This window comes from Drosophila pseudoobscura, chromosome X, assembly GCF_009870125.1.
Source record: "Drosophila pseudoobscura strain MV-25-SWS-2005 chromosome X, UCI_Dpse_MV25, whole genome shotgun sequence".
NCBI classification, from domain to species: domain Eukaryota; kingdom Metazoa; phylum Arthropoda; class Insecta; order Diptera; family Drosophilidae; genus Drosophila; species Drosophila pseudoobscura.
In genome coordinates this window covers 60,912,437-60,924,368 of record NC_046683.1, presented here as the reverse complement: position 1 = coordinate 60,924,368, position 11,932 = coordinate 60,912,437, and the positions used below count along the sequence as shown (strand labels likewise).

Here is an 11,932-nt window from a genome sequence, read left to right as displayed (position 1 = left end):
CTGTGTGCAAAACAATGGAATATGAAATACCTAAAGCTTCTTTCTACTCCGACCAAATACAAATCATACATACATATATATATGTATATATAGTATATAGCATATATATATATTGAGCTCAAGCTGGCCACGCCGAAATCCCACCTGATACATATATTATATATATAGACAAAAGACGCTATTGCTATCCCCCAGACATTATCCAGAAACAGACACCCACACAGACCACAGTCCAGGACGAGACTCTTCCTTCAACGTTCTCTTCTCTATACGCATATACTATATCTATCTATCTATTATCTATCTATCTATATCCTTATATATTTCCCAAAACTAACCCAACAATTTTTTTCTTTAGTGCATAGGCCTTTGTGTTTTTTTTTTTAATTTGCTATAAAACTAAAAGGTAAAATAATAATGAATGAAAGCAAAATACATACATATATACAAATTTGGCACGTTGCAAACGCGCGATATTCTCATATATTGTTTTGCAATCGAAGCAAGTAATTTTTTTATGTATACATAAAGCAAGAATAACTATATATTGTTTATCATTTACACCTGCTAAAATGCTAAAATTTAACGATACGATGGATGTAAGAACGGATTCAGCTAATCACGAAATCTAAGTGTAAAATGCGATCGATAATGTGTGTGTTTTAATAACTGCATATACATATATATTTAAATGTTTTACTTTTAATAAACATAATTCAAGCAAAAATCACACAAAACAAAAGGATAAAACCACCAGTCAACTTAATTTATCATAAAAAGGGACAAGAAATTCTATTTTTAAAAAATGAGCCTATAAATGCATCAATGTCGACAACAAAAACAAAAAAACAAAAAAAAAAATAAAAAAATTAAACAAATTTAAAATCTACAGAATATTATGTCATCAAAACAATAAAAAACAAATTAAAACCCAATCTTATCAGAGTTTTAATTTTCTAGATTCACGAGCGGGAACGTTGTGAGCTGTGGCAAGCGCCGCGGCTCTACTTTCTACCCGGTACTCAGTCAGTACATTTGTGAGCCCATGATCGATGTATTTTATACTATATACATAACTCATATGTCGTTTGGTATCGCCCTTTCTGAAACGGGAGATTTTCACATACTATATTTGATGTTTTTAATTTTTCCTTATATTTCTTGCTTACATCTGTCTCTTTCTATTTCATTTCTCACACCAACACCATCCGTTTTATGTCGTTCCCTTCCGCCAGAGAGGGAATGAGTGTGGAAGGCGTTGCGTAGCCACGGAGATATCATTTGTTCCTTCTGACTATAATAATGATCCGATCCGATCAAGATTCGGCAATCAGGTAGATATAGTCATTCTCTATGATTTCTTGTATCTTTAAAATTGTGAATGCTATATTTTATGGGCGGGGCGAAATATAGAAATACCCTTGTAATGGTGTGATACCACAGAACTGTTATTGACTCGGCTATTGATGCTGATCAGAAATATATAGTGCATACGCTATGGGTCGGAAACACTCCCTTACCTCTATTCTTCGAGTACCAGGTATAAAAATTCGATCCATCTCTCTCTCTCATCTCTTTAGCTAATAGAAGCGGCATCCTATAGCTAATAGCGGATGGATTATGCATCACAAGAGTAGAACCTTGAATTGAATTGTTTTTTCTCATTGTTTATTTTCTTCATCAAAACATTTTCATCTAGAATTTCTGAATTCAGTTAATGAGAATATTGATAGTCTACCTACGGCTTGAGAATTATGCAGATTTTCCATGGGAAGTCTCTATAGAGGAAGTGCTGATTGTAACCAAGATTATAGGATAAATTACAATCGCGAAATTGAATTGTGAATCTCAAGCAGATAATGTACCCTATGGGATTCGATCCCCCAAATCCCTCCGTTTCCAGAAGATAGAAGATCAACACATCCGTCATTGTTTTTTTTTTTGTAGAATTTCCATGTTTTTTGTTGTTCGAATACGGAATAAAGTTTAATATTATTTAAATTTGTTTTTAACGCACATTGTTACACATACATACATACAGACACCTCGTCGGGCTCACAATTTTCATCGGTCTACACACTATTTAATACATTCACATTTATATATGTATATAAAGATATATAGTGTATATATATCTCGTTTTATTCTTGTATATATGTATATGTATATATTTGTCTTGAACTTAGCCGCTAAACTAAAGATGTAGGCAATGGGGCTTTGATTTTGGCCATTAATTGAGGCCAGAAAGCACTTAACTCGATTATTAATGCGCCTTGAGGTTGGGGCTTGATGTTAGTACTGTACTTGTTTTTTTTTTTCTTATTTGTAGTCTTTTCAAAGCTTTTACCAAACGAGCGCGAAGCATATACAAAAATCAATTCTAAACAAATAACTTTCATAGCAAATCGCACTGTGATCGGCGCTCCATCATCATCTTCTGATCGTTTGATCATCATCGACGTCGACGTCGTCGTCGTCGTCGTCCTCGTCATCGTCGTTTTGTATAATCTCAAATATAAAATACATTGAAAAAGTTATTGTGTTTTTCTATATCAATATTTTCTAGTACATACAATAGTTGAAAATGTTTTTGTTTGTTTGAAGGATTCAACAATAGATTTGCTGCTGTAGATATCGTTTGAATTAATTTTAAATGCATTTAAGTAACGTGTTGCGAAACAGATCGTTATTTTTGCGTGTTCTCAGGTTGCTGAAATTCATCTTTTTCCCCGTGTAAGAGTTGCATACATTAGAAATATAAATATTTAATTTCATAGCTACATATATATATATATATAGATATTGGTATATACGCAATATTTTGTATCGATTTTGTGGCTGCTGTTGCACTTAAAAAATTCACTTAAATGATTTTCTGACTAGACTAGTGCATTATTTTATTAGAATTGGATCGCATTTAGAATTTGTTATCCAAGTATGCTAGGGGCCTTGGGAGTCATCGATTGATTGTAAACTTTTGTGGTGGTGGTAGCCTTCCCATATGCGAAGTTTCCACAAAATCTAGAGAGCCTGTCCGCTGTTGCAGTCCCCCAATCGAACCAAAATACAAATACCCAAATAAACTACACTTTGGACTAAAACTTTACATTTTCCTAATAATTTAAGACTCCACTCCCCCCCCAGAGAGGGAAACTTCGCACAGGTTTCAGCCTCAGAGAGAATACAAATGGATTTTTGTTTACCTATTTTTCTTTTTGTTTTTTTGCTTGCTTGAGATATCTACTCGTATAAAGTTCTTTTGGTGTTCTCTTTTTGTTTTTTTTTTTGTGGTGTGGTGTGCGCTTTACAAATTTGTCAATATCGTATTATTTGAATTGGAATCTTGCATATTGCACGCTTAAAACAATATTTTGTTTTGATTCGTTTTGCATTTATGTATCAGATTAGGTATTGCATTTGTTCGGTGTTTCTTTTCATACGTTTTCTTTTGTTTGCTTGCATTTCTGTTTCTGTTTTTTGGTATTACAAATACTTGAGAGGGACAAAATCCGTGTCGGTTCTTGATTACTTTCAGCTTATTATCGAAGTGTAGTTTGTGTGTAAGATGCAGAATTAATATGCAGAAATGTACAGAGTAATTACAGTAATACATTCATTAATATGTACGTATGTATGTGGGGGGTGGGGGCACTCCCCCCATAAACCACTCTCGTCCATCCAATATCCGATATCGGTCGGCAATGACGCTTCTGTCTGTCTTCTGGTTTTGTTTGTAGAATTCATTTGTGAATCATTGGTTCTATTTTTTGTTGTATAGTTTGCAGCAGAGCGTACCAATTACAAGGGTTTTCCGGAAATCATACGGGATGGGGATGGGAATGGGGATGGAGTTTGGGGATTGGGGAGAGAAGAAGCTGTTGCTGTTTGTTTTCGAAAGCAATTCCGTTGTTAGACATGCGCTATGGGCATTTGAAGCGTCTTCGCATCCCGATAGGACTTATCCTACACATACTGATGATCCCCACCCATCCCGTCCGGGCAGTCAACGCTGAGCAGCGGCTCCTTCTCGATGGTCTGATGCACATGGGCATCATAGTCGTAGTAGTTCATCCAGTCCACACGCTTCGGCTGCACCAGGCCAAAGCAGCTGCACTCCAAAAAGTCAATTAGATTCTGTATGGGGCCGCGCGTGAATGGGCTGTGTCCGCCCTTGGCCTGGAAGTGACGATAGCGACCCCGATTCATGCGCTCATTGGTGGTCATGCCCAAGCAAATCACCTGATATGTCTGGCAAATGGTCAGCAGAATCACCCAGGACATGTGGAGCAGGGCATTGCCCATCACCCAGCCCACCCAGGCATTGCAGTTGCCAATGGCCCGCATCGCCCCAAGGAAGTCTGCAATGATCGTAATGGTTTAATCGGAAGAGAAGGCTGACTGTTGACTCACCATCAAAGTGCACATTGCACTGATTCACGTAGTACTTGGAGCCGCCATACAGCATCCAGACGCACATGATCAGGAGCATCCAAAGGAATCCCATGAAGTAGCTGTGATTCTTCAGCCCAATGCAGTTGCCCACCCAGGGGCAATGATGATCGAACCTTGCCACACATCGATCGCATACCGAACAGTGCTTGGAGCGTATGGGTCGCCTCACCAGGCAGCCGGAGCAAAAGGAGGCGGGCTCAAAACCAATGCCACCCCGTTCCGATAGCTCAATGATGGTCTGAAAGAGTTCCAAGAGTAAAGGTGTAAAGGAGAATAGGAAATGGGGACATATTTCAGAGCTCTCACCTTGAATCGCTGTTCCCTGGTTGGTCGGATGATGCCCGGATCTCCCTTCCACGACTTGAGGAAGCACACCCACAATATCAGGGAGCAGATGAGGAAGCATACAGTGGCCGTTAGGGAGACAGCATCATCGATATACATCAGCCAGGTGACATAGAACCACGCCTTGGTGGCCAGGTAAACGCTCAACGGGAGCAGAGCCATCAGGTGCTCATCGAAGAGGGTCTTACCAATCGTGTGGAATATGCCGTACAAGCAGCCGAGCAGGAAAAACTTAATGATATACAGCGTGTTCAGGGTGAACACGATCCCTGCCAGATAGAAGGCGGTGAAGGGGCAGGCCACCATTGACCACCATCGCAAGCGTTTGTCGTGCCGCAGCTTGGACACCAGCGAGCGTCGCTGCTGTGAGGTGAGCGCCGCCTCTCGCACGCGATCCATTACCTTGGCCCCGATCCAGATGGCGCCCGTCTGAGACTCGAGCATCGTGAGCGGCGTCTCTCCCCGCATATTGGGCACGTCCAGTGAGGCCTTCGACTTGAGCACCAGTGTGGAAATGGCGGTGGCATTGCGTGCCAGGATGGCCCAATGCAAGGCCGTGTTGCCATGCGTGTAGTCAACCATGGCGGGATTGGCTCCAAGGGTGAGCAGCAGGCGCACGGGATCCAGGGCGCAGACCTGAATGATTGAAAGTGGGTCAAAGGTCAGATGAAGGTAATGCCAGAGAATCCAATCCACTCACCTTCCATGCTGCCCACATGAGCGCCGTCATTCCTCCCCGATCCTGTAGATCTGGATCCACCCCCTTGGCTATGAAGTACGCCACCAGAGCGGTGTGGGCGAACTGAGCTGCAATGTGTATGCAGGAGCAGCCCTCCGCATCCCGGATCCGTGGATCGGCCCCGGCGGCCATGAGCAGGACTACGGCACCCAGGTGGCCCTGTCTGGTAGCCCAGTGCAGGGGCGTGGCATTCAGCTCACCCCCAACGGCATCAACGGTGGCGCCCTTCTCCAGGAAGTACCTGATGATATCTCGTCGATTGTTGATCGCCGCCCAATGGAGGAGGGTGACCGTCTCGCTATCCGGCTGGTTCACATCCCAACCAGACTCGACCAGCTCCCGGACCCTGGCTATGGCGCCGTACTGGGTGGCCTTAACGATATCGAAGCCACTGTAATCGGGCTCCACTGGGGCGGTGGGTGGTTGCTGGGCAATCAATGCCGACTGCCGTTCGTTATCGGTCTGATTGCCTGCTCCAGGGACACAAGAGCCCGTTGTGGCCGCATTGCAGGCGCTTTGGTACATGATTTGCGATTATTGCTCAAAATGTGATTCACTTCGATACGACGTTCGTAACATTAACCATCCCCCTCCTTCCAATGCAACGCGTGCGAGAGAGAGACAGACGGCAGAGAGAGGAGAGAAGAGACGACACCCCCACCAGGCGATGGTCGGTCGGGTCGGACAGGTAGTTCACGCTCACTGCCACCTTGTCATTTCAGTTACTCCTGCAGCAGCCGCTTTTTTTTCCTAATATGAACCTCGCATAGGACATAGGACCACACGCGAAGCTAAATTTATTTATTTACACGGCTATCGGGGGGAGGGGGGCTATTAATTTAATGCGTTTTACATCCAGTGTGACCGCGGACTTATCGATAAGATATGCGGTCCGACCCTCAGAAATATACCAAAATATACGGTCCCAGTGTAACAATATACCGTAACTATACTGAAGAATTATTTGTATTCATGCCATCCTCGGTTTTGATATGCGGTTTAACAACAGCTACACGCTTAATTCACATTTGCTACATATGAATACATTATGTAGTTTCAAAAATGGTTGACCTTTTTTTTCATATGAGCCCCATGGCAGCACCAGTGTGAGAAACCTCCGTTATCCAGACGCTCAGAAATATACCAAAATATACCGTCTCATTTTCAGAATACACCGTAAATATACCGATGAAAAAACGAACTTAGCCCACTGAAACCTCTTAATTTAAACTTGATAACAAATTTAGTTAAACCGCGGAATTCCATCCTATCCTATCCTATCATATTTACTTTCAGCCGGACTACGCTAAGATTCTTAAATTTTCTTCATCTTCTTGAAGTATATATTAATAAGCACTGGTCTACAATTAATTAATCATATTACTTGATTTTGATATTCGGTTTATTCTTGCTAGCTATCTTGGTCTCACCGCAGCCAGAAACGACTAGTTACTGCATTCATGAGTCTAAGATGACAAGCATTTCCTCAATTATAAAATATCCTTTTCCTAGGGTATGCCGAGTCACTAACCATACAGTATATACATATACTGTATGGTTAGTGGCCGAGTGTTACGAAGAACTGTCAACAATTGGCCGTTTCCCAGCACTGTTTGGCAGTGCTTAAAGCCCGCCTTATTTTTTGGCATCAATCTGCCGGTCCATGATTCCATGAGTTTATTCATTTATTTATTCACATAGACCATTTATGATGGACGCCAAGCGTAAATTTAATAGCAACACCAATGGCCAGGCCAAGAAGCCCAGGTGAGAGTGAGCGTAATTGCGAGGTGGTGAAATGCACAATAAACCTTCTCTTTGGGCCCCAGAAATCCCGACGAAGATGAGGAAATGGACTTCGAGGCCGAGCTGGCGGCCTTTGAGAACAGCGAAGAGCTAGACCAGACTCTACTCCTTGGCGAGGGACCCGAGAATCAACAGACAAGCGAGCGCTGGTCACGGCCACCACCTCCCAAACTGGATCCCAGAACAGACAACTTGGAGTTCCAGCAATTGGATGTGGAGAACTATATGGGCCAGCCGCTGCCCGGCATGCCCGGAGCCCAGCTGGGACCCGTGCCGGTGGTGCGCATGTTCGGTGTCACCATGCAGGGCAACTCGGTGTGCTGCCATGTGCACGGCTTCTGTCCGTACTTCTACATAGAAGCCCCAACGAAATTCGAGGAATATCACTGCGAGAAGCTGCAGAAGTCGCTAGATCAGAAGACTATAGCCGATATACGCAACAACAAGGACAATGTCCAAGAGGCAGTTCTGATGGTGGAACTGGTGGAGAAGCTCAGCATCCATGGCTACAACGGAGACCAGAAGCAGCGGTACATCAAGATTACAGTGACTCTGCCACGGTTTGTGGCCGCCGCCTCGCGCCTGCTCAAGAAGGAGGTGATCATGGCCGAAATCGATTTCCAAGACTGCCGCGCCTTCGAGAATAACATCGACTTTGACATACGCTTCATGGTGGATACTGGCGTTGTTGGCTGCAACTGGATCGAGCTGCCCCAGGGCCATTGGCGGCTGAGGAGTGGTAACAGCAAGCCGCTGCCTGAATCCCGCTGTCAGATTGAGGTGGATGTGGCCTTTGACAGGTTCATCTCCCACGAACCAGAGGGGGAATGGTCCAAGGTAGCCCCCTTCCGCATCTTGTCCTTTGACATTGAATGCGCTGGCCGAAAGGGCATCTTCCCCGAGGCCAAAATGGATCCAGTAATACAAATCGCCAACATGGTCATCCGGCAGGGCGAGCCAGAGCCCTTCATCCGCAATGTCTTCACACTGAATGTGTGCGCTCCGATCATTGGCAGCCAGGTGCTGTGCCACGACAAGGAGACCCAGATGCTGGACAAGTGGTCCGCGTTTGTGCGCGAGGTGGATCCGGACATTCTCACCGGCTACAACATTAACAACTTTGACATTCCCTATCTGATAAATCGGGCAGCCCACCTGAAGGTGAAGAATTTCGAGTATCTGGGCAGGATTAAGAACATACGATCCGTGATCAAGGAGCAGGTGCTGCAGTCCAAGCAAATGGGTCGCCGCGAGAACCAGTATGTGAACTTCGAGGGACGCGTGCCCTTCGATTTGCTGTTTGTCCTGCTGCGGGAATATAAACTCCGTTCGTACACCCTTAACGCCGTGAGCTATCACTTCCTGCAGGAGCAGAAGGAGGATGTGCACCACAGCATTATCACGGACCTGCAGAACGGGGACGAGCAGACACGGCGCCGCCTGGCCATGTACTGCCTCAAGGATGCGTATTTGCCACTCCGCCTGCTGGAGAAGCTCATGGCGATAGTCAACTACATGGAGATGGCCAGGGTAACGGGCGTCTCCCTGGAGTGCCTGCTCACCCGCGGGCAGCAGATCAAAGTGCTCAGCCAGCTGTTGCGCAAGGCCAAGACCAAGGGCTACATAATGCCCTCGTACACGCCCCAGGGATCGGACGAGCAGTACGAGGGAGCCACGGTAATCGAACCGAAGCGTGGCTACTACGCAGATCCCATATCCACGTTGGATTTCGCCTCGCTGTACCCCAGCATAATGATGGCCCACAATCTCTGTTACACCACCTTGGTGCTGGGGGGAAGCCGGGAGAAGCTCAGGGAGAAGGATGGCCTGCAGGATGAGCAAGTGGTACGTACGCCGGCCAACAATTACTTTGTCAAGTCGGAGGTGCGACGAGGTCTGCTGCCAGAGATCCTGGAATCCCTGCTGGCTGCCCGAAAGCGTGCCAAGAATGATCTGAAAGTGGAGACCGACCCATTCAAGCGCAAGGTCCTCGATGGCCGCCAATTAGCACTGAAAATCTCAGCCAACTCTGTGTACGGTTTCACCGGGGCCCAAGTGGGCAAGCTGCCATGCCTTGAGATCTCTGGGAGCGTCACAGCCTACGGCAGAACCATGATAGAACTGACCAAGAACGAGGTGGAATCTCACTACACCCGGGAAAATGGATACGAGAACGATGCCGTTGTCATCTACGGCGACACGGACTCTGTGATGGTGAATTTCGGCGTCAAGACTCTCGAGCGGAGCATGGAGCTGGGCAGGGAGGCGGCCGAGCTGGTAAGCGCCAAGTTTGTCCATCCGATAAAGCTGGAATTCGAGAAGGTCTACTATCCCTACCTGCTGATCAACAAGAAGCGCTACGCAGGATTGTACTTCACCCGGCCGGAGGCCTACGACAAAATGGACTGCAAGGGAATCGAGACGGTGCGGCGCGACAACTCTCCGCTGGTGGCCAACCTGATGAACTCCTGTCTACAGAAGCTGCTCATTGAGCGAGACCCCGACGGAGCCGTCACCTATGCCAAGCAGGTGATTGCGGATCTGCTCTGCAATCGCATTGACATCTCCCAGCTAGTTATCACCAAGGAGCTGGCCAAGACTGACTATGCGGCAAAGCAGGCGCACGTGGAGCTGGCCGCCAAGATAAAGAAACGCGATCCGGGCACAGCCCCGAAGCTGGGAGATCGCGTTCCCTATGTGATCTGTGCGGCGGCCAAGAACACGCCGGCCTATGCAAAGGCCGAAGATCCGTTGTATGTCCTGGAGAACAGTGTGCCCATCGATGCCACTTATTATTTGGAACAGCAGCTGTCCAAGCCGCTGCTGAGAATATTCGAGCCGATCCTAGGGGAGAAAGCAGAGTCCATACTCCTCAAGGGAGAGCACACACGCACCCGCACTGTGGTCACGTCCAAGGTGGGCGGCCTGGCCGGATTCATGACCAAAAAGTCAGCCTGCCTGGGCTGCAAAACGCTGATGCCCAAGGGCTATGAGAAGGCGTGCCTGTGCCCGCACTGTGAGCCACGGATGAGTGAGCTATACCAGAAGGAGGTGGGCGCCAAGCGAGGGCTCGAGGAGACCTTTGCCCGCCTGTGGACCGAATGCCAGCGCTGCCAGGGATCGTTGCACGAGGAGGTAATCTGCTCGAACCGCGACTGTCCCATCTTTTACATGAGACAGAAGGTACGCATGGAGCTGGACACACAGGAGAAGCGTGTGCTGAGATTTGGACTGGCCGAATGGTAAATTTGTGGTTTGTTTAATCCTATAATTTAATAATTATATTACTAGAAGTTATTACAAAGTTCTTTCGTTTCGTTTCTTGGATTTCTCTGCGCAATTTGCAAGTTTGAAAAAAAAGCTGTAGACGAATCCTTAGCTGGCGACGCTTTGGATAAATATTTTTACACAGGGGTAGGGCTGATAGGTGGCGGCTAAGGAGCTGAGGATTGACTTGCGTTACGAGAACTATTTACGACTCTGCAGAGTGTTGGATAGCCAGTCCATGGCCTGGTCAAGGCCTTCGCCTTTGGTGGCGGATGTTTTGAATATTTGAAATGTGCGATTTTTAAGGTTCTCTAGCCCTAACGCATGATGCACCTCGGCCACGGTCATGCAGCCCTCCATGTCCTGTTTGTTGGCCAGGACAACGAGTATCGCTCCGGCCAGCTCCTCCTCCCGCAGCATATACAGCAGCTCGTCCTTAGAAATGCCAATCCGATCACGGTCTGCCGAGTCCACCACATAGATAATGGCATCCGTGTTGCTATAATAGCAACGCCAATACGGTCTGAAAATACCAATAACAATCACGTGGTTTTATCTCCGTTTCCACTCGTCTGTGTTTTATCTTTCCGCTGGCGCATACTCACCTAATACTTGTCTGTCCGCCCAGGTCCCAGACCTGGAACTTGAGGTTCTTGTATGTAACCTGCTCCACGTTGAAGCCAATCGTGGGTATCGTTGTCACCACTTCGCCCACCTGCAGTCTGTAGAGGATGGTCGTCTTGCCAGCGCCGTCCAGCCCCAGTATCAATATGCGCATCTCCCTGGAGCCAAGCAGTCCGCGAAAGTAGCTTAGCACCCCACCTGCAAACAACAACAGCAAACAACAATTTTTATTTTCTACGACATAAAGACGAACGGACGACTCATCGTCACCGGCCCCCAGATTTTTTGGGGATGGCGATTCTCTGTTGCTGTCCTGTGTGGTCTGTGCTTACCCATGATTAAAGATCAACTTTATCTAGTGCTGGCGCTGCCTCTAAATGCTTAAATGTTTAACCTAAATAATTGTATTTATTCTACAATTAAATATAAAAAATATACGAAATAATCTTGTTTTCACTTTTTTGTCAGAATGGTTCAGGTTTTGGTATTCACTGTTTACGTGAACATGACGTGTCATGGCATACGTTCACAGTGAGTTTATAAAAATATTATTAAATGGCAGTGAAGTTCTTTCAATTATAACTGAACATATTGACAGTTTTAATAATTATGTGCTAATTAATAATAATAAATAAAAAATTGCATATTTTCTACGGTTATAATTTATTTGAGATGAACATATATTTGTATTCATTTTTA

General features: G+C 45.8%; 3 protein-coding genes across 4 annotated transcripts; 1 reads left to right on the top strand and 2 right to left on the bottom strand.

Annotated features, from left to right (window-relative positions):
* Positions 1–2,307: 2,307 nt before the first annotated feature.
* On the bottom strand, positions 2,308–6,438 carry Hip14 (palmitoyltransferase Hip14). Of its 2 annotated transcripts, XR_004469744.1 has the most exons (5): positions 5,498–6,438; positions 4,759–5,433; positions 4,411–4,690; positions 2,574–4,358; positions 2,308–2,508 (listed from the first exon to the last, which is right to left on the bottom strand). XR_004469744.1 is itself a non-coding variant. In XM_001352984.4 (4 exons), exons 1-4 carry the CDS (start codon positions 6,059–6,061, stop codon positions 3,964–3,966), a joined length of 1,914 nt encoding a protein of 637 aa, XP_001353020.3. In that variant the 5' UTR covers positions 6,062–6,438; the 3' UTR covers positions 2,320–3,963. The 2 variants fall into 2 exon arrangements, 1 of the variants encoding a protein (XP_001353020.3); XM_001352984.4 differs by having other exon boundaries at positions 2,320–4,358.
* A 681-nt stretch (positions 6,439–7,119) lies between these two features.
* Positions 7,120–10,646, top strand: PolD1 (DNA polymerase delta). Its single transcript, XM_001352985.4, has 2 exons — positions 7,120–7,303; positions 7,366–10,646. The coding sequence occupies exons 1-2, from the start codon at positions 7,245–7,247 to the stop codon at positions 10,586–10,588; spliced, it is 3,282 nt and encodes a 1,093-aa protein (XP_001353021.3). The 5' UTR covers positions 7,120–7,244; the 3' UTR covers positions 10,589–10,646.
* Arl1 (ADP ribosylation factor-like 1) lies at positions 10,637–11,736 on the bottom strand. The gene is made up of 3 exons (XM_001352986.3): positions 11,566–11,736; positions 11,215–11,431; positions 10,637–11,132 (listed from the first exon to the last, which is right to left on the bottom strand). Exons 1-3 carry the CDS (start codon positions 11,567–11,569, stop codon positions 10,811–10,813), a joined length of 543 nt encoding a protein of 180 aa, XP_001353022.1. The 5' UTR covers positions 11,570–11,736; the 3' UTR covers positions 10,637–10,810.
* Between the last annotated feature and the right edge of the window lie 196 nt (positions 11,737–11,932).

Bases quoted from the DNA above. Each gene is read 5' to 3' on its own strand.
- Hip14 (XM_001352984.4), bottom strand. From the start codon at position 6,061: ATGTACCAAAGCGCCTGCAATGCGGCCACAACGGGCTCTTGTGTCCCT. The intron at 4,691-4,758 runs GTGAGAGCTCTG...GAACTCTTTCAG, and splicing joins CCAGGGAACAGCGATTCAAG to ACCATCATTGAGCTATCGGA. The intron at 4,359-4,410 runs GTGAGTCAACAG...CGATCATTGCAG, and splicing joins GTGCAATGTGCACTTTGATG to ACTTCCTTGGGGCGATGCGG.
- PolD1 (XM_001352985.4), top strand. From the start codon at position 7,245: ATGATGGACGCCAAGCGTAAATTTAATAGCAACACCAATGGCCAGGCC. The intron at 7,304-7,365 runs GTGAGAGTGAGC...TTTGGGCCCCAG, and splicing joins GGCCAGGCCAAGAAGCCCAG to AAATCCCGACGAAGATGAGG.
- Arl1 (XM_001352986.3), bottom strand. The intron at 11,133-11,214 runs GTGAGTATGCGC...TGGTATTTTCAG, and splicing joins GGCGGACAGACAAGTATTAG to ACCGTATTGGCGTTGCTATT.